At 37.3% G+C, this 19,932-nt stretch overlaps 1 protein-coding gene across 1 annotated transcript in view; it reads left to right on the top strand.

Moving 5' to 3' along the window:
* LOC306857413 (glutamate receptor ionotropic, NMDA 2C-like) overlaps positions 1-17,381 on the top strand; it is a gene marked incomplete at both ends in the record, with an annotated part of 33,597 nt that extends 16,216 nt beyond the window's left edge. Inside the window, 9 exons of the mRNA XM_079397346.1 lie at positions 503-714; positions 9,273-9,441; positions 10,950-11,103; positions 11,493-11,618; positions 12,271-12,500; positions 13,682-13,842; positions 14,278-14,465; positions 14,980-15,212; positions 16,002-17,381. Coding sequence (XP_079253472.1) covers positions 503-714; positions 9,273-9,441; positions 10,950-11,103; positions 11,493-11,618; positions 12,271-12,500; positions 13,682-13,842; positions 14,278-14,465; positions 14,980-15,212; positions 16,002-17,381 — 2,853 coding nt within the window. The remainder of the gene's footprint in view (positions 1-502; positions 715-9,272; positions 9,442-10,949; positions 11,104-11,492; positions 11,619-12,270; positions 12,501-13,681; positions 13,843-14,277; positions 14,466-14,979; positions 15,213-16,001) is intronic.
* Between the last annotated feature and the right edge of the window lie 2,551 nt (positions 17,382-19,932).

Genomic DNA, 19,932 nt, shown 5'->3' with positions numbered 1-19,932 from the left:
TATTTATATGCATTTTATGCAAGTAGTCTGCTATACTGTTATAAATATATCATTGATTTACATCATAAGCTCAGAATTTGATCTTTTTGGCCATATAAATAACAACTGCAAATTGCATATTTTTCTAAATTTTGGACTCTAAATGAAATTGAGGTGTTTTTTCTCCTCTAGTTGGAGCTCCATATTTTAGATCATATAAGCCGTAAAAGCCTGATGTATAAAATATGATATTCAACAAAGATTTACAAATATATATATATTTTTTAAAGGTTCAATAAACTTTTCCATTAAAAAAGGTAGATTTTTCTGACTATATTTTTCATATGTCAGGCTTACAGGGTTAATGGAAATCTAAAAATGCAAGGTTTGCTTTAGCTTTAAGGAATAAAAAATATAATTAGCTCAGTTTAAAAACAATAGAAGTCAATGAAGAACACCTTTGCTTTGTTTGCTGTTTGTAAGGTTTAATCCACATTTAAACCTCTTCTGAATCCCTCCACAGGTAGGAAACTACGAGGGAGGGATTCTGCAGATGCGATACCCTGTATGGCCCCGTTACGGCAGCTTCCTGGAGCCCGTGTCTGACAACCGCCACCTGACTGTGGCCACGCTGGAGGAGAGGCCTTTTGTCATCGTGGAGAGTGTTGATCCTGCCACAGGAACTTGCGTGCGCAATACTGTGCCGTGTCGTCGGCAGTCCAACAGGACTGAAAGGTACATCTGTGTATGTGACTTCAAAAGGTCAACATCTGTGGCTGTTGTTTATTAAAGTTATTCCTCAAAGGGCTTGTATATGAGACCAGTATCTAGAAAATTTCATAAAGAGCACAGGCTCCACATTAGATCCTCTCTCTGCTGCACATGCAAACGTACTAATTTGATTACATTGATCCTAAAAATGAATGGTCTCTTATTAAGGGGACAATAAAGAGTTTGCACTGGATGGATTGTACCCACTACAGCGATAATAGATACCCATTAATAATTATAAAAATAAGCGACAGCAACCTTTTCACTTTCTAGAATGAGTCACCGTACAAACACAAACAAGAACATCTGAAACCAAGAAAGAGTTTTACTAAACTTTAGGGAAAAACATCTAACATTCAGTATTATGTATTTGCCATCTTTTTCTGATATTAGAAAACAAGAAAAAACAGAGTCTGCTAATTAAAATGAAAAGTCTAATAAAGCCTACACAAAATTGTCAAACATCCCCATTTAGCAATATGCTGTGAGAGTCGCTTAGCATATGCAACTTGTTACAGTCCAGCAAGCTTATTACACACTTTATTGGGGTGTTGCATCTGCGAGCTTGTAGAGAGTTCAAGATGCAGCTAATAACCTTACAAGAGTATTTTTAAAGGCGTAGTTCTCCGAAAAGAAAGTTATTTGCATGACTTAGAAGAATCTTAATGCAGTTCTTATTCATAAACAGTTATTATGCTCCAAAAATGATGACAAATCTTGAGAAATGGTATGATTGGATCACTGAGTCAATAAGCTCACTTAAAAGGGTAATTTATGTCATTTGTAACTGAGTCCTGTTTGTTCATGAGAACTTCACCTTCGAGCAAAAGCTTGTTAAAAAGTCTTTCTCACAAGGATTTTTTAGTGTTTCTAAAAATGGAAATGAGACCCAACTTAAGCACCTTGGCGGCTCCCAAACTCGGCTACTAAATTTTAGTGCGCTTGTGAATGCCACCAGTCTCATCTTCATTTACCAGAGGACTTAATGATTTAAACAGAAGCTCACTGCATTGAAGACCCCAAACCTATTATTAGGAATTGTTTTGCTCATTCCAACAAATAATCCCTCAACCCTCTTTACCCTAGGCATAAACTTGCAATTTAAAATCTGTGACTCCTTGATCACAGTAATTTGCTTTCTTCCATTGGTGGATTTCCTAGACGTGAAATAGTGTAATTCGAAAAGTTTTGTCTTTTGGTTCCCTCAGGTGAATGAAAGCAGGTTCAGTGAATTGTGCAGCTCTGGAGGTAACACATGGTGAGTGAGGAGTGTGTCGTGCCCAGAGAGAGAGAGATGACAGGCTCATTATGGCTCCATGCTGAGGGGAGAGAATGTAAATAAATCATAAAGCAGAATAATCACCCCTTGGGGAGCATGTGATGGCTGAGGGGGAAACAATGATCAATAACCATAATGGTGACGTTCTGCTGTGGGCCCATCACACACCTTCATGCTAATTGGCACTGATGTTCAGGAAGTTCTGGAAAGTGTGAAACTGCTTTTAATTGGACCTGAGGTAACAATAGGCATTTCATGTGTGAATGAATTTATGATCTTATTATATGATGAGTCCCAATTCTTGTCTACAAATGTGTTTTACATATGTTAATTAGTCACTGGATTTGGCATCAGTATATATGCCAAAATATGGTTGGGAGACCAGGGTTTGTTGCCACAAACGGTTTATCTCAGTAACGTTTGGGTTTTGAGACCAAAGTTAAATTGCACAAACAGGTTTTCTTTAGCAGTGGCTTTGTATGTAGGTTTCAAACACTCTTTCTAAGCTTAAATTTCACATTTTGTCCTAATGTGTCACTGCTATACATTAAGACAAGATTCAGCTTGTTTATCATTAGATTGCATTGTTTAATAATGCTGTTGTTTTATAGAATATATCAATTATAATTTCTGGTGGCTATAATTATACTAGACTATAATTATAATTTATTTGTAATTTATCAATTTAAATATAAAGTCTATATACTGTATATATACACACACTAAAAGTTTGGGGTCAGTAAGATTTTTTGGTCCCACTTTATTTTAAGGTCCAATGACTTTTGCCTCAAAAAACTCCTAATTTGCTGCTTATTAATAGTTTGTAAAGTCTTAGTTAAATTTAGGATTAGGGATGGAATATGGTCATGCAGATTTTGTTTTATAAGTATAAATAAACAGCCAGTATGTTAATAATAGACATGCTAATAATCAACTAGTTAATAGTAAGAATTGGTCCCTATACTAAATTGATAAAAATAAAAAAAAATAATAAAAATTAAATACTTTTATTTAGCAAGGAATTAACTTTTTCACATCCTGAAAAAAGTATTACAGTTTCTACAAAAATATTCAGGCACACAAATGTTTTTAACATTAATAATACAAAATGTTTCTTGAGCACCAAATTAACATATTAGATTTAGATTAGAAATATGCTGCTTTGCCATCACAGGAATAAATTACATTTCAAAATATATTCAAATAGAAAACTTTGTTTTAAATTTTAACAAAATGTGACAATATTACTAATAGTTTTACTGTATTTTTGTAATAAAAGCAGCCTTGGTGAGCAAAATATACTTTTCTTACTCACCCCAAACTTCTAATCGATAGTGTGAACTAGGTCTCTACTATATATGGTATATTCTTTCTAAAGTCAGCACCACTAGAGCATCCAGTGCAGTCCCTGGCATTTATGATGCCACGTATATATCAAGGTTAGTAGACTGTGGCACTAATGTGGCGCTTTGTTTGGATATGAAATGCATAAGTCCACTACAACCAGATCGATGTGCTACACCCATTTCTGCAATAGATAGGTCAAGCCACTGTCTCATCCAGCTGCAATGGTTTCACAATAACTGACTGTACGCCAGTGATAACAGAGATCCATATTACTCAATGTACTGTACTGTAATTAACTTTGTTTAAAGGAGAAATAATTGATTGGCACTCCCTAGGCACCAAGTGTGTTCATGTGCCTGTGTCCATTATGCCAGGAAACAGACTGCTGCTCTTTGACACCAACTTTCTCTTCATCTCTGTCCCTTGTGTTTCATGTCTGTGTATGTGTTTGACTGATTAAACAGCTCATCCTCAATTCACAGCCCACTTAACCCAAAGCGCCAGCACCGTTTGCAGGTGGTGAGACAGACTAGAACAGAGACAGGCTTGTTTATGTTACGTCCAGACCGCTTGCAGAGGGAGACTCTCTTTTCCAAACACTTCATTTGTCTTTCTTTGTTATGGTTGCTGCCAGTGCCGCACACCCTGCATTGCCGGCCCTCTGCCCCAAGTCCACTCCCCCTCGGCTCATTACGCTGGAGGTCTGGGGGAGGTTAGAGGTGATGTATCATTATTGCTCTCAGAGTTTCTCTGCTGAGTGCCTCCAGCATCTAACGGTTAATGGAGGCCATCGTTTTGTTTCAAGCGTTTTATTGTGAATGCTCACAACCAAGACGCCGTTTCTATAGATTCTGGGCTACAGGTTTTTAAATTACAGCCGTTTGCGGAGGAGAGCTATTGTTTATTTTCTTCTTGAGTTTGTATATATCTATTATGTATAGAAGCTTATTTCTGCCACAGAATAAAAAAAATTATAATTGTAAATGTGACTTTTTGTCTTACAACTGAGACAAAAAGTTCATTTCATGAGTTCGCACTAACATATAATATGATTGAGCAATTAGCAAGCATATTTGGTGTGCTGTCCAGAGGAAGGGCTCCGAGCTCAGGATAGAGCCCGAACCCAGATAACCCCCCCCCCCCCCCCCCCCCCCCCACCCCACCCACCCACACACACCATCCCAAGAATGTGATGAAATTAGATTAAGAGTCAGGAGTTGGGGTGGAGGCGGGATGCTGGAAAAATGACTTGGAACAGAGGTGCACACATGGTCAGAATTATTGGTACCCTTGGTAAATATGATCAAAGAAGGCTGTGAAAATTAATCTGCATTGTTAATCCTTTTGATCTTTTATTTTTTTTAAATCACAATAATCTAACCTTTCAATGGATAATAAGAATTTAAAATGGGGGGGAAATATCATTATGAAATAAATGTTTTTCTCTAATACACATTGGCCACAATTAACGGCACCTTTTATTCAATACTTTTTGAAACCTCCATTTGCCAGTTTAACAGCTCTAAAGTTTCTCCTATAATGCCTGATGAGGTTAGAGAACACCTGACAAGAGATCAGAGACCATTACTTCATCCAGAATCACTCCAGATCCTTTAGATTCACAGCTCCATGACGGTGCTTCTTCTCTTCAGTTCTACAGGGTTCAGGTCAGAGGACTGGAATGGCCATAGCAGAAGCTTGGTTTTGTGCCCCATTTTTTTTTTGTTTTTGAGGTTTGTGTTTGGATTATTGTCCAAACATGGCCCATTATAAGATTTCTAACAGAGTCAGTCACTTATTGATTTTTTATCTGTTGGTATTTAATAGAATCCATGATGCCATGTGTCTAAACAAGATGTCCAGGACCTCCAGCAGAAATATAGGTCCACAACATTAAAAATACAGCAGTATATTTCATTGTACACATGGAGTACTTTTTATCCCTGTGTTCACCAAACCCATCTTGAGTGTTTGCTGCTAAAAAGCTCATTTTTTTTGTTTCATCTGACCATAGAAGCCAGTCCCAAACAACATGTAGGGGCTGTTTGACAATTTTTTTTTAAGGTTTACTGATCCCGAGACTCAACTATTCTCTGCAATTCTCCAGCTGTGGTCCTTGAAGAGTCTTTAGCCACTCAAATTCTCTTCCTCACCGTGCATTAAGACGATATAGACACACGTCGTCCTCGTCCAGGCAGTTTCGTAACATTTTATGTTGATCGGAAATTCTTAATTATTGCCCTGATGGTGGAAATGGGAATTTTCACTGCTCTGGCTCTTTTCTTAAAGCCACTTAATTTCAATATCAGAGACCGCAGCAGGAGAGTATGGAGGATGAGAAATGACTAAAGTATAAATACATAAATGCAGAAATAAATAAATAAATGTAGAAATACACATTAAATACATGACTAAATAAATAAATGAAGAAATAAAGTCGTCACGTATTGTCAAGTATGGTGACCCATACTCGAAATTGGTGCTCTGCGTTTAACCCATCCAAGTGCACACACACAGCAGTGAGTAGTGAACAAATGCACACACACACACACACACACCGTGAACACACACCCGGAGCAGTGGGCAGCCATTTATGCTGCGGCGCCCGGGGAGCAGTTGGGGGTTCGGTGCCTTGCTCAAGGGCACCTCAGTCGTGGTATTGAGGGTGGAGAGAGCGCTGGACATTCACTCCCCCCACCTACAATCCCTGCCGGCCCGAGACTCGAACCCGCAACCTTTCAATTACGAGTCCAATTCTCTAACCATTAGGCCACGACTTCCCCTGTCATTCTATATTATATTCTATATAAATATAGAAATACATAAATAAATAAATGTAGAAATACATAAATAAATGAAGGAATAAATAATTAAATGCAGATATGCATAAATTAATGAATAAATTATTTTGTCAAAAGTGTCATTTTTAATTGTACTAATTTTGTACCATTTATGTATTTCTACATTTATTTATTTTTACTTTTTTTATGCATTTCTACATTTATTTATTTCTGTATTTCTGTGTCCGTATGTTAATAAGGTAGGCGGTCCTAACCTCTCTCAATGCAGGATTGGTTAAACAGGATCGTTATCGTTACAGCTGTACTACTGTGGATACTACCATTGCTAATGATGTGCGTTTATTAATAGCAAGTGATGTAGACATACATCAAGCGACTACCTTCTGTTTCGTTTGGAACGTGTAGTCGATGAATTAGTTTTTTTAGCTCAGTGCTGATATATAGACCTTGATCCAGCTGTGTTCGCCGGTCTGCAAGTTGCATGTTGTAGAAATGCATAAATAAATGTAAAAAATATAAATGCAGAAATACATAAATAAATGCAGAAATAAATGTATTTTAACACAAATGGTACAAAAATAGTACAAAAATACAATAAAAAATTACACTTTTGACAAAATAATTTATGCATATCTGCATTTATTTATTTCAGCATTTAATTAATTAATTATTTATGTATTTCTATATTTATTTATTTATTAATGTATTTAATTATGTATTTCTACATTTATTTATTTATTTCTGCATTTATGTATTTCTTCATTTATTTATTTATTTATACTTAAGTCATTTCTCGTCCTCCATAGGAGAGAGCGTGACATCAACACTGGAAAGATAGGTCAGTCTCACTACTTTTAATGAAGATGATTGTGTGTTGAGCGTCTGCGACTTACTTTCAGATTCATTCACATAGTTTGCGTGTCGGCTTGCTGAGAGATAGCACTCAGCTACTCATCCGCGGTAACACTTGTTGCATTAGCGCTGTCATGTCAGACTATAACATGTCATATAGCCTATAAAACGCTGTCACACGTTTATTATTTAAATATTTTGGGAGGAGTAAAATTTGCATATGTGGTTTCAACAACCAGATGCATTTACACTTGTCCAGTTTCGCCTGGAATGCGGCCCAGACCACCTCCTGAAGTGGTTTGAGCGATCGGATTTAAATTTCGGAGGGCATTTACACCTGGTCTTTTCGCAATCGGATAGCTGTCTGATCAGAAAAAAACGCATGAAGTGACCAGGTGTAAACAGCCCCATATTTACCAAGGGTACCAACAATTCTGACCACGTGTGTAAGTTGGCTGAATATATAGGGTACAGTGGGAAAACGCCCCTCTTAAGAATTGTCTTTTTTTTTCAGTGAAACAAAAGTTAAATGTGTTCAGAAAAGTTATCTTAGTTTTAGTGACAATAACATAAATTATAAACCAAGTATGAAAAATGTCCAGTTTTCATGTTATTAGATTTTTTTTTTTTTTATATATATTTGTGCCAAAGGGGCGTTTTACCCTACCTATGGGGCAAAACGCCCCCATGGGTGGGGTAAAATGCCCCCCAGTCTGGCAAAGCAATTTGCTTTAAACATTTACAGCAAAATCAGAGAACAGGCAGTTTTAGCTTAAAATAATATATATATATAATCAATAATTATGAATTACAAAATTATAACAGTCTATTTGAAAAAAAAAGAGCTGATGATAACTGGCTAGCTAACTAGCAACCTGATGCTAACTTTAGATCATTTTTAAATATAAAGTCCAAATATTTTTATTCAACCAACTTAGAATTCATTTAATGGAAAAACAAAGGATTTGATGTTCAGAACAGAATAACTACAGTATTTGCCCATTGCCCCCTGGGGGGCGTTTTACCCCACACACTATGTTTTGTCATTCCGAAAATATAATTATATTTTTATTAAATAACACGTACTCTCTATCTACAGGCCCTACTGTTCTCATGTAACCTATAACTGTGATGTTCTACAAAACAACAAGCTTCAAAACACTTTTTAATCAGTTTCCTTTCCAGTACATCACCAGTGTAAGCTTCATGGTGAAAACTTCTACATCACTCTTGTCAACGTAGTCCATAGTTACAATAAAAATGTATCTTGACTTAATCTTGTGGTTATTTTGGGAAAAGCAGTAGGGGGCGTTTTCCCCCACTCTACCCTACACATATTGTGCTAGTTAAGGTGATTAGCTGATGAGCTCCACCTGGGCCAGACTGATTGATTGTCTGATCGTGCTCCTCCCGAACCTTGTTTATAAAACATCATATAAAATCTGAATTGGAAGATATAAACTCTCAAATCTGAGTTTGTATCTCATAATTCAGACTTTTTTCTCAGAATTCTGAGTTTATATCTTAGAACTGCGAGATATGAACACAAAATAGCAAGATAATAATAATTCTGTTTATATCTTGCCATTTCTTTTCTCACAGTTCGAGTTTGTATTTCGCAATTCGAGTTTTATCTCTCACAATTTTGTACTTTATTTTTTTTATCCCATGGTGGAAATAAGCTTACATAAATATATGCTTAAGGATATAAGACAAACATAATAATGTAAACTCTTCAGGTCAGTAAGAGAAAAGCATTTTACCTTTGTATATGAAGTATTCAGATTTTCTTAATATACTCTTTTGGCAGCACAGATAATTTCTTCTTTCCATATTAATGTCTGTATTATTCCAGTTATAATTAATTAGCCTTTCTGTCGTAATCTTTCTTTCAGATGTGTGTCACACCATATGTTTTGCCCTAGAACCATAAGCTTTGATCCTCTTCACCAAATGTTGAATGGAAGCATGTGAGATTTAACCTTTTTAACCATGGTTCCAGATTGGGTTAAAGGAATAGTCACCTAAAACAAAGAACAAGGTCACAAGGTACATGGACTAAAGAGTGCAAGCTTCAAAAAGGATCCAGAAGCATAACAGTAGCGACATAAAAGGGGTCCATAAGATTTGTGTGCAAAATTTGAGACTATTTCTCACGTAAAGCTATCATTTGGCTTAATTTACCTTTGTTGTTTTTAAAAATCATAATAAATGTTTTTTTGTTTTTTTTTTTGTATGTGCAGTATAACAGGTCACACTGAGCCTTACACCAAACTCTGCTGCAAAGGTTTCTGCATAGACATCCTAAAGAAGCTCTCACGCACCATCAAGTTTTCATATGACCTTTATCTGGTCACAAATGGGAAACATGGCAAGATGGTCCGTGGCATCTGGAATGGGATGATTGGAGAGGTATGAAATGGCACATTTTCTCTCTTTTTCTCACATAAACGCACTCACACTTCAAACATGTCAACAGTTCAGAGCTCATGGGAAATGAGCTAAATTAACATCTGAGAATATAAAAATAAAACAGTTTACAGCGTGATACGAAAAATAAATCGGCTTCCTATGACAGTGTCAATGCGCTTTTCCTAACATTACTCACACCCTGTTTTCTTTCTGTATTTAACAGATCTTTGAAACCTCTAATTATTGCAGCTAAAGTTGTTAAGGGCATTCATGGAGCATAACTGGCTTTAAAATGCGATCATGACACATTTCATCCTGTGACTTCCTGCTGCGTGTAGTGTCACTTAATCCGGTGGTTAAGTGTCTTCCACAGCTGCTGATCACTTCATCAGTTCTCATCACCTGCATCTGCTCACACGCTGATGAGTTTAAAGATAGCAAACCCTCGCTCCACATACAAGGCTTAAATGCTTTTCACACCGCGAGAGAGAAATAAATCATTAAATGAGATAAATACTGATTATGTAATAGCTAGATAGTAATTCCGGACTGACATGAGTGTGACATAAGGAATTTTTGTTTATTAGGCTGATTGCGGGTGACGGCAAAACAAATCTGTCAACACTGATTTGCGATGTTACAAGTTGTGTGATGACATGGTTAGTGGTTCGTGTCCATTTCTATTCCTTGAAGAAATTGGAATCTGGAAACCAGTAACCGTCTTAATTGTGATATCCACAAAAACATTCAGTACTATGTCATGTTTGTTGTGGGTACATGGCTGACACTGATGTACAAGACACCCATATAAGACAGTGGTCCTTTTCACTCTTATGAGGCAGTATACATTACATACATACTGTATATGTATTATACACTATCATTCAAACGTTTGGGGTTGGTAAGTGTATGTTTTTGAAAGAAGTCTCTTGCTGCGTCTATTTGATCAAATATACAGTAAAAACAGTAATATTATAAAATAAGAAATACAGTACTATTATTATAGTTTAAAATTAAATGTTTTCTATTTGAATATACTTTCAAATGTAATTTTTTCTTTTGATGGCAAAGCTGAATTTCAGCAACCATTATCCCTATCTTCAGTATCCCATGATCCTTCTAATAAAAACATTCTAATATACTGATTTGGTGCTCAAATAAAATTTTTATTAATATCAATGTTCTTATTAATATCAAAAATGTTGTGCTGCTTAATACTTTGATCAATAGAAAGTTCAACAGCAGTTCTAAGTTCTAAAGTTCAAAGTCTTTAGAAATTATGATCAGTTTAATGCATCCTTCCATACTATCCGCCATGTTAACGTTGCCTTGTGGCCTACATCTTTATTGTTTATTGTCCCCTGCCGAAAAGTGACAAAAGTACTTTATTAATTGTCTAGAAGTAAGTTCTCCATTGAATGTGTAACCAAATTTGTGAGAGGCCCCCAGTATTTTGGTACGCCACTGATGACTGCCTAAAGTTTTCACTCACTTTTTCCTTGTTCAAGGTCTTCTACAAGCGTGCAGATATGGCAATTGGCTCGCTTACCATCAATGAGGAGCGGTCAGAGATTGTTGACTTTTCAGTGCCGTTCGTGGAGACTGGGATTAGTGTTATGGTGGCCAGAAGCAATGGAACAGTCTCACCTTCTGCCTTCCTGGGTGAGAAGGCATCATTAGCCATCTATTTCCAAGACCACCTTCATATAGACTATGAGAGATGCTTGCAGGCAGTGTTAAATATTTCCTACCAGAGGTGGTTTTGATTAGAATATGATTAGATTAAAATCTTTTTATAAATCTAGAATAAATCATAGACAGGGAAAACATTTTCTACTGAATCGCAAACTGCACACAAAAAAAAGCATTTTGACACTGCGAAACTGCTAATTTGTTCATTATTTATGCTAACCGCACCGCATTTACATCACAAACAAAAACGAGTTACAAGTTATGTACAAGATCTTAGTCAGTTAATTAGATAATTTTGTATTTTTACAAGGACGTCTATGAACCAAAACGCAAAACGTGTCTTTCTCTCTGTCTTGCAGAGCCTTACAGTCCAGCCGTGTGGGTTATGATGTTCGTAATGTGCCTGACTGTTGTGGCAGTCACCGTGTTCGTGTTTGAGTACTTCAGCCCTGTTGGCTACAACCGGAGCCTTGTCAGTGCCAAAGGTCAGCCTTGGTTTTTCAAACAGCATTCTCTCTATCAGACAAAAAGCTCTAGGAGAGGAAGAATAGTTGTGGAAGCAGCCTAATCAATCCACATAAACTGAGCTGACAGGGTGTGTACTTGTCTCCTAGTGTAAAAGGTCATTTTTCGGAGGTTTAATTAACGTTTGTCGCTTTTCTAATTTGACTTTGATTGATTGCTTGGCTTTTCTGTGGCTGTGTGTGAGATACAAGAACCACATTAAGAACTGATGTCAAGGTGGAACTAGAAAAGAAAGTTTGCCCATTTGGACTGATCTGTGACTAATTCAATCGAAAGACACGGAACATCTGTTATATAGGACGTACATGTGCATTATATAAATCATTCTAATATGCTGATTTGATGCTTAAGAAACATTTCTTGTAATCAATGTTGAAAACAGTTGTGTAGCTTTTTTTGTGGAATCTGTGATTTTTGTATTTAGGATTCTTTGATGAATAAAAAGTTCAAACGAACAGCATTTATTTGAAATATAAATCTTTTGTTCTATCACCTTTGTTTTATTGTATCCTGACTGAAAACTTAATCATTTAATCATATTATTTTATATTCATATTTATTATTATAATTACATTTTATCTTATGTATACAATCAATGTACCTCTCTTATAGCCCCTGGAGGTCCAACCTTCACCATTGGGAAGTCTGTCTGGCTCCTGTGGGGAATCGTCTTCAACAACTCTGTTCCTATTGAAAACCCCAAAGGCACGACCAGCAAAATTATGGTCCTGGTCTGGGCTTTTTTTGCTGTTATCTTCCTCGCCAGCTACACAGCCAATTTAGCTGCCTTCATGATCCAAGAGCAGTACATTGACACTGTGTCTGGACTTAGTGACAAAAAGGTAAGTGTTATGTAATTGTAAATGAGCTGTATGACACCGATGCTGTATTTGGATACCTTTCGATATGTTCTGTGTGTGTAACAGCAAATATGGCCAAAAAATACAAAAAAGACATTTTAAATGAAAGGCCTGGTTACACCTATATCCATATTTAGTATGTTAAATATTACATAAATATTAAAAGATATTAAAATGAAACTGAACCTGAAATGTCATGCTGTGATAATTTGTCAACGTTTTATTCAGGGGCTAAATTTTTCATAAGCCAAGCAATTCATTTTTGTCAAAGAATGAAGAAAATTCAGCATCGAGACAAAAGCTTGATTCAAATCAGTAAATTGGCACCTTTCAAAGTTCCCTGTCACTGATGTCTCAAAAATAATCTCAGGATCACTAACATTTTTGTTCATTGTTTTTCATAAGAAAACACTATAAGCAACAGAAATCCATAAAATTATGTAACTGAGTTATGAATTTGGCCTCAGGGAAGAACAACAACAGATTAATCGTACGTAGATTTAAAAAAAAAAAACACACAAGTGCTTGGAGCCATGCTAATAAATGCTGGAAGCAACATAATACACTCTTAAAAATAAAGGTGCTTCACGATGCCATAGAAGAACCTTTTTGTCTAAATGGTTCCATAAAGAACCTTTAACGTCTGAAGAACCTTTGTTTCACAAAAGGTTCTTTGTCGTGAAAGAAGGTTCTTCAGATTATAAAAAGATAAGAAAAAGATGGTTCTTTAAAGAACCTTTGACTGAATGGTCTTTGTGGAAACAAAAATGGTTCATCTATGGCATCACTGTGAAGAACCTTTTAAGCACCTTTATTTTTAAGAGTGTATAGTACTGTTATAGAATGCATATTTCTGTGTTGTTGAACATCCTGCCTCCTGACTCCTTAAACTCATGCATCGTAGGCAAGAATCTGTATCCCTTATTCAGTCTAATGTGCATAAATATGAGTGAATTATTGCCAACAGTCCAAATGCATGAATCAGTGAGGAGAAAAATATAAGTGCAATACTTTTGATATCCTTCCCCAAGGTCACTACTATCCAGGCAGTAGGTGATTCTGTGTAAAGTCCATGTAATCTGTGTTGATCTACACTATTAAGGTTAAGCTGCAACCTGCCTCAGCTAAACAATTGAAATGCCATCTATTCCTTTTTTTTTCAGTTTCAAAAACCCCAAGAACATTATCCTCCTTTTCGCTTTGGGACGGTCCCAAACGGCAGCACAGAGAGGAACATTCGAAGCAATTATCCTGACATGCACACCCACATGATAAAATACAACCAAAAGGGAGTGGAAGAAGCTCTCAACAGCCTTAAGACAGGGTGGGCTTCAGCAATAACACTTTATGTGTGTGTGTGGTTGTGTGGAAGAATTCGCTAAAAAAAACTTCCTATGGTGGTACCATTTACATGGTATTTCAAGATGCTTCAAAGAAAACCATGATACTATCATAGCACATGTCCAAACACATGGTCCTTTTATGTTAGTGAAATGTTTGGTTAATAGTCTGTAATGAGATTTATTCCATTGGTCATTATAGGCATCATTTAGAAACAATTTTGTTAGATAGTATCGAGTTGCAGAGATCTAAGGTTAGTGAAACACTGGTGGAAAACAGCCAAGCATAAATAATGTATCGCTCACCATTTGTCAAGGAAAAAAGGAATATAAATTAACAAGCGCTAATTATTTACTTGACATAATTACGTGTAATTATTAAGCCATTTGCCTTGGGCTCATTTCTGTCCTCTGTGTAGGAAGTTGGACGCCTTCATATATGATGCAGCAGTTCTTAATTATATGGCTGGCAAGGATGAGGGGTGCAAGCTGGTCACCATTGGTAGTGGGAAGGTGTTTGCTACCACAGGCTACGGCATTGCTCTGCAGAAGGACTCCCGCTGGAAGCGCCCCATAGACCTGGCTCTCCTCCAGTTCCTGGGAGATGGTAAATTGCACTTGGGGGACCAGAACTGGTCCACACTTAATATCCAATGCCCCAGCATGGAAGCTATCACAATCCCATCTTACTGTAAAAAAAACAAAAAACAATGTGCTGAGAATTGAGATGTTACATATGAAATGTCAATGCAAACTACAGACCTAAGAGAGCCTCCACTGAACAGTAGAAACGGACTCTGTTTTAAAACCTAAACCTTGCTGCCTAGTGCACTTTTTTGTATTGAATTGAATTTTTTGAATTGAGTTTTTTTTTTTACATTTAACACAATGCTTTCTGCAATGGCCTTCACCCTGAAGAGTCCAAGAAATATTGCCCAAACGTAGTTAGCTATTTTTTGGAACAGCCAACACACAATGATGTCTAGGTAAGCAGCTTACTAGGTTTTGGAGCAGAGCACATATGTGGTTCTTACAGTATCCACTTGTTTCTGTCATAGTAGAGTAGTCTTTGACTGCCGCTGTTTCTGGCATTGTTCCTGACCCTGTTTCCTTTCATGCAGGGGACACACAGAGACTGGAGACGGTATGGCTGTCTGGAATATGCCAGAATGAGAAAAACGAGGTCATGAGCTCCAAACTAGACATAGACAACATGGCAGGTGTTTTCTACATGTTGCTTGTGGCCATGGGCCTCAGCCTGCTGGTCTTTGCTTGGGAACATTTACTTTACTGGAAACTGAGGCACTCTGTCCGCAAGTCTGATCACTTAGACTTCCTGCTGGCCATTAGCAGGGTAAGACTGCATTGCTGATTTACATTTCAATACAGTTTTTTTTTTAGATTTACACAATGCAATGATAATTAGAGCTGGTTATTAATAAAGATTTTAACTTAATTCAGTTCCAGTTTTAATTTGGTTTGATTTCAGTTAACTTAAGTATATCTCCATTTTGCTTACATTACCTTTTAAAAGTTCTAAGTATTTATTTATTTATTTTCAATAAAAGACTTTTTCAAAATACTTTTTATTCAGCAAGGATAAATTAAATTTATAAATATATATAAAGATATTTATAATGTTACAAATGCTTTCTATTTCAAATAAATACTTCAAATATACAAACATTGATAAGATTAAATGTTTATTTTTTTTAATGTTTTCTGATAGAAAGAAATTCTCTCTGTAAATGCTGCAAATTATGTAGGGCAGTGCTTCAGACAGATTTAAACTTGTTTTTTAAACTACTCATTAACATAACTGATTTATTAAAGTCATTTGTTTTATGAATTGTGCAGCACTGGCATTTTATACTGGTAAAATATTTTTACCCGGCCCTAATTAAGTACATTATTCTAATAAAAATCATCAAATAATTCACCATAAGGAAGCACATTAAACACTGATATGAAACACTGAACTGATCTTTCTCTCACAAAAACATCATCTGTTATATTAATAATTTTAATGGAGAAAAATACTGCAGTGACATGAATTAATTCAACGAAATGCCCACAAAATAACATTTCACTGTAGAACTCCACAACCACTGTTCACTGGACATTATAATGCTTTACATTTCAGGGCATATACAGCTGCTTTAATGGCGTCGAAGATACTTGCAGATCTACCAGCATACAGAATCCAGATATCACAGCCAATTACGCCCAGGCCAACATGTTGAAAATGCTGCAGACAGCCAAGGACATTGTCTCCTCAGCCAAAGTGGAAAACTCATTGGATAATGCCACCAAGACCATTGAGAACTGGAGTCGACACAGCGGCAGCCTGCCAGCACGTATCCCTCTGGTGACCACGACTGAAAAAGTTCCTGGTCACTTCTCTTACATTTCTAATGTCACAGAGAACCACATACCTCACATGCAGCGTTCCATAACTCCACCTTTCACGCAACACACCAAAACCACTAGCCCACCTCCAATGATGAACCACAGAGTCTTAACACGGCCCACTCCACTTCGCTACACGCTTCCCGCCAGGACTAGGGGTCTCTATGACGGTATGCTTCCTGTATCCAGTCTGAGCACACCTCATCTAGCCATGCATGATCCTCCATCTGACCTGGCCCGTCCTGGTTCTTCCTTTGTTCCATATAGAGACATCTACACCGAACACCACAAGCATTGTCTCAGCGACTTCTCAGATGCCGTCAGGAGGAAAAAGAGACCCCAGAATCTCTTGGTGGAGTCCATGGATCTGAGGGGGCTTCGTGATTATAAAAAACAATCAACATGTCATAACGAAGCAAACAGTTTTGCTGAAAACCACCTGTCCTCATCCTTCAGCGAAAATCCTTTTGCAGCTGCGGACACTGCTTGTAATTCCTGCGTCAAAACGTACTTCAACCCCACATTCGATGACATACCTCAGATAGGGAAAAGGAAGCTTCATCGCAGACCTTCGTTCCTGAAAGCCACTTGGGGTCCCGACAGGGTTCGGTTCCCAGGTGACAGACCCACTGCCGCAGCCTCCCCACAAGTAACTATACCCGACCTATTCCCTTGCGTGGACGTACACGGACGGGTGAGGAACACCCTGTGTTACGCCCAACCGATGGATCACAACTACCTTCACGCATTCCGGCGAAACTCCAGGAAAAGTCAGAAGCTCAGACACAGCCAGTCCACAAGGCTTCCCTCCTACAAAGAAGCGATTTTCCACAACGTGGCAGCTGTCAGAAGGGCGTCCAGTTTGGTACATAGACCCTACTCCTACCCAGAGCTGCCAGTCTATCAGAGCCCACTGTCATATGGACCTGCTGAATTATGCAACATCTTCCCATGCATGGGACATCCCAGTGACGGTGTATATGGAGGGTATAGGGCACCCACACACCTACAGAATGACCATCTAGTGCCTGTTCCAGGCAGCAGGGTGGTTCATAGCAGCCCTATTGTGCCCATGACATGGGGCAGAATTTCCAGTCTGGAATCAGAGGTTTGAACTTCTCCATGTGCCAATTATAAACTATTTGGCCTACGAGCTTCTACTGCCCATTAAAATGACTTCGCCTTTAACTTGAGCAGAAACACAAACCATGTTACTGGTTTTCGTTTGTTTTTGTTATTTAATTATATATTTTATTTCAAATTAATTTAATATTTTATTTTTTAAAGTGCAATAATGTAATAATTGAAGGAAGTATTTAAGGAAATAGTCAAATCCATTCTAAATTTTGAAAGGATGAATGAATGGACATGTAGAACTGTAAATGATTAGCTGTTCTTATCTCCTTAGTCCGCAAAATGCAATATATTGCTATATGTACTGGACTGGATGAAAGATGTTTTCTTCAAAGATTGTAGAAGAGACGCTAAACTATACGACGTGTTCATTTTGAAGTACATTTGGTATTATACACTATGTGATTCTCTATGATACTGAATTTTGTAAACACTTTAGACATAGTGTCCGATATTTTTTATTTTAACAGCAGGGCTATATAAGTGGATTTTTCAGGCTCTAACGTTCCCTTTCCGTCTCTCGTTCAGTGTCCAATCTCCTCTCACTCTCTCTCTCTCTGCTGTGAGTGGGCTTTTGAAGAAGAGCAAATTGAATGGTACTCTAATATTAGCATCATCAAGGATCTTCACACTTTAATAAATCACAAAGGACCATCAGTTAGTTCTTTGTAACTGCTGTCTTCTTTAGATGGCTGACGGATATAACTCTTTGAACACTGCCTTTTATATGCAGAGCCATGGCGTATTTTTAATAGGGATTGGCTGTTTGCAATTGTGACACGACGGAAAGACGCATTTAAATAATATCGAAAAAAAAAATGTCTGCTGCCTGCCACCCATAAGATCAGGTTTAGGGCAGTTTCGCTGTTGGCGTTGGACGACTGCTATCAAGTCTGTTTGACCTGCATACTGAACCTCACATACCCACGAGGAAATCTGTCTGTGCCTCAAAATAAACTTGCGATGCTCCAGAGTGTGAAAGAGTGAGAGAAGGATGGCGCAATGGATGGAAAAGAAGAGAAACAACAAGGAAATGAGAAACCACACTTCCTTCAGTTGGGATTTAAGATACAATATCTGAATGTTTATGAGCTCATGAGGCTCATTTGAGGTTGTCATAAGAGTCTCATTAAAGCAACTCTGTGGAGTGATTTATACAGGAAGACGTGTTACCAAAAAGTGTCCTTTACTCTAGGATTTCATTATGTCGGCTGTCTCCACCGCACGGCGTTCCTGCATTGCGCAAGGTGACCTAAGCTGGGGTAATTATGCTGTAAGGCTTTTGTTATCTCCCGATAAGGAGCCTTCTTTTCAAGTGGCGAGTGAGGAGCATTTGAGAATCTAAACATCGAGAAACTTTACATTTTTTCATCACAAGCTTTTCTTTGTTGTTGCCGTATTACAGTTCATAGTGCGGCAGCAGTGATTTAATCTTCAATACTGCCAGTGTGCACAGATATATTTATGTACCGCAGGATAATTGTACTTCTTTCATAATGTTTCTGCCAGTTCTGTGACATCAAAAAAGAGGCCCGCTGCAGAACGACACACATTTCATTTTCATAAAAAAGGAGAGGCAGGCTAAAGCCATCATCATCATCATCATCATCCAAGCAAAGTCTTATTTCTCTGTGTTCCTGAAAAGCATATTATTGAATGATCTTGCGAGTTGATAAATGATTCAATACATGCATATAAAAATATCAAGGGAGGCTAGGGATCGTCCTGTGGTAGAAATAAGCAGCAATATATCAACGCCACAGGTAGCTGTGGTGAAAAATGAAATGCATTTAATAGTCAAGGGGGCTTGGTCTCATCCAGCCATGAAAAAGATGCAATGGAATGACTAGGCAGACGCGTGTTTTTGAAACATTAATAATTCATTTGAATGTGTTCGATCATTTTAAGGATTTCCTTGCCGTTGATAAGTGATAATGAGTGGTATTTTTATGATTTTATCATAGACACTACACTGAAAAAGAAATGACTGAAAATTCTTCACTTCACAAATCGTCATGTAACGAATTAAAGAACTAATTCACCCAAAATGAAAATATGCTGAAAATGTACTCACTCTCAGGTCATTCAAGAAGATTGATACTTGATGTTTCTTCATTTGAACAGATTTGGAGAAATTTAGCATGAAATAATTTGCTCACCAATGGATCCTCTGCAGTGAATGGGTGCCGTCAGAATAAGAATCCAAACGGCTGATGAAAACATCACAAATAATCCACTAATTATCAACACATCTCCAGTCTTGTGAAGTGAAAAGCTGAATTTTTGCAATAAACAAAACCATAATTGAGACATTTTAACATTAAAGCATTGCTTCTGGCTAAAATATGAGTCCTCTACCCATAATATTCCTTTCTCCTGTGAAAAAATCTATCCCCTGTTGTGCTCTCACAACAAAATCCTATATATATGACATATTTGTTAAGAACTGTTTTGAGCTGTTTTTGCTTGTAAATGGTCCTTGGTTTTGCATATTTCTCTCCTGATTCAGATGAGACAACTGGAGCAAGAAA

Source organism: Barbus barbus (assembly GCF_936440315.1).
Source record: "Barbus barbus genome assembly, chromosome: 38".
In the NCBI taxonomy this organism is placed as follows: Eukaryota; Metazoa; Chordata; class Actinopteri; order Cypriniformes; family Cyprinidae; genus Barbus; species Barbus barbus.
Note: the sequence above shows the minus strand (reverse complement) of the source record. Positions and strands in the feature narration are given on the sequence as shown.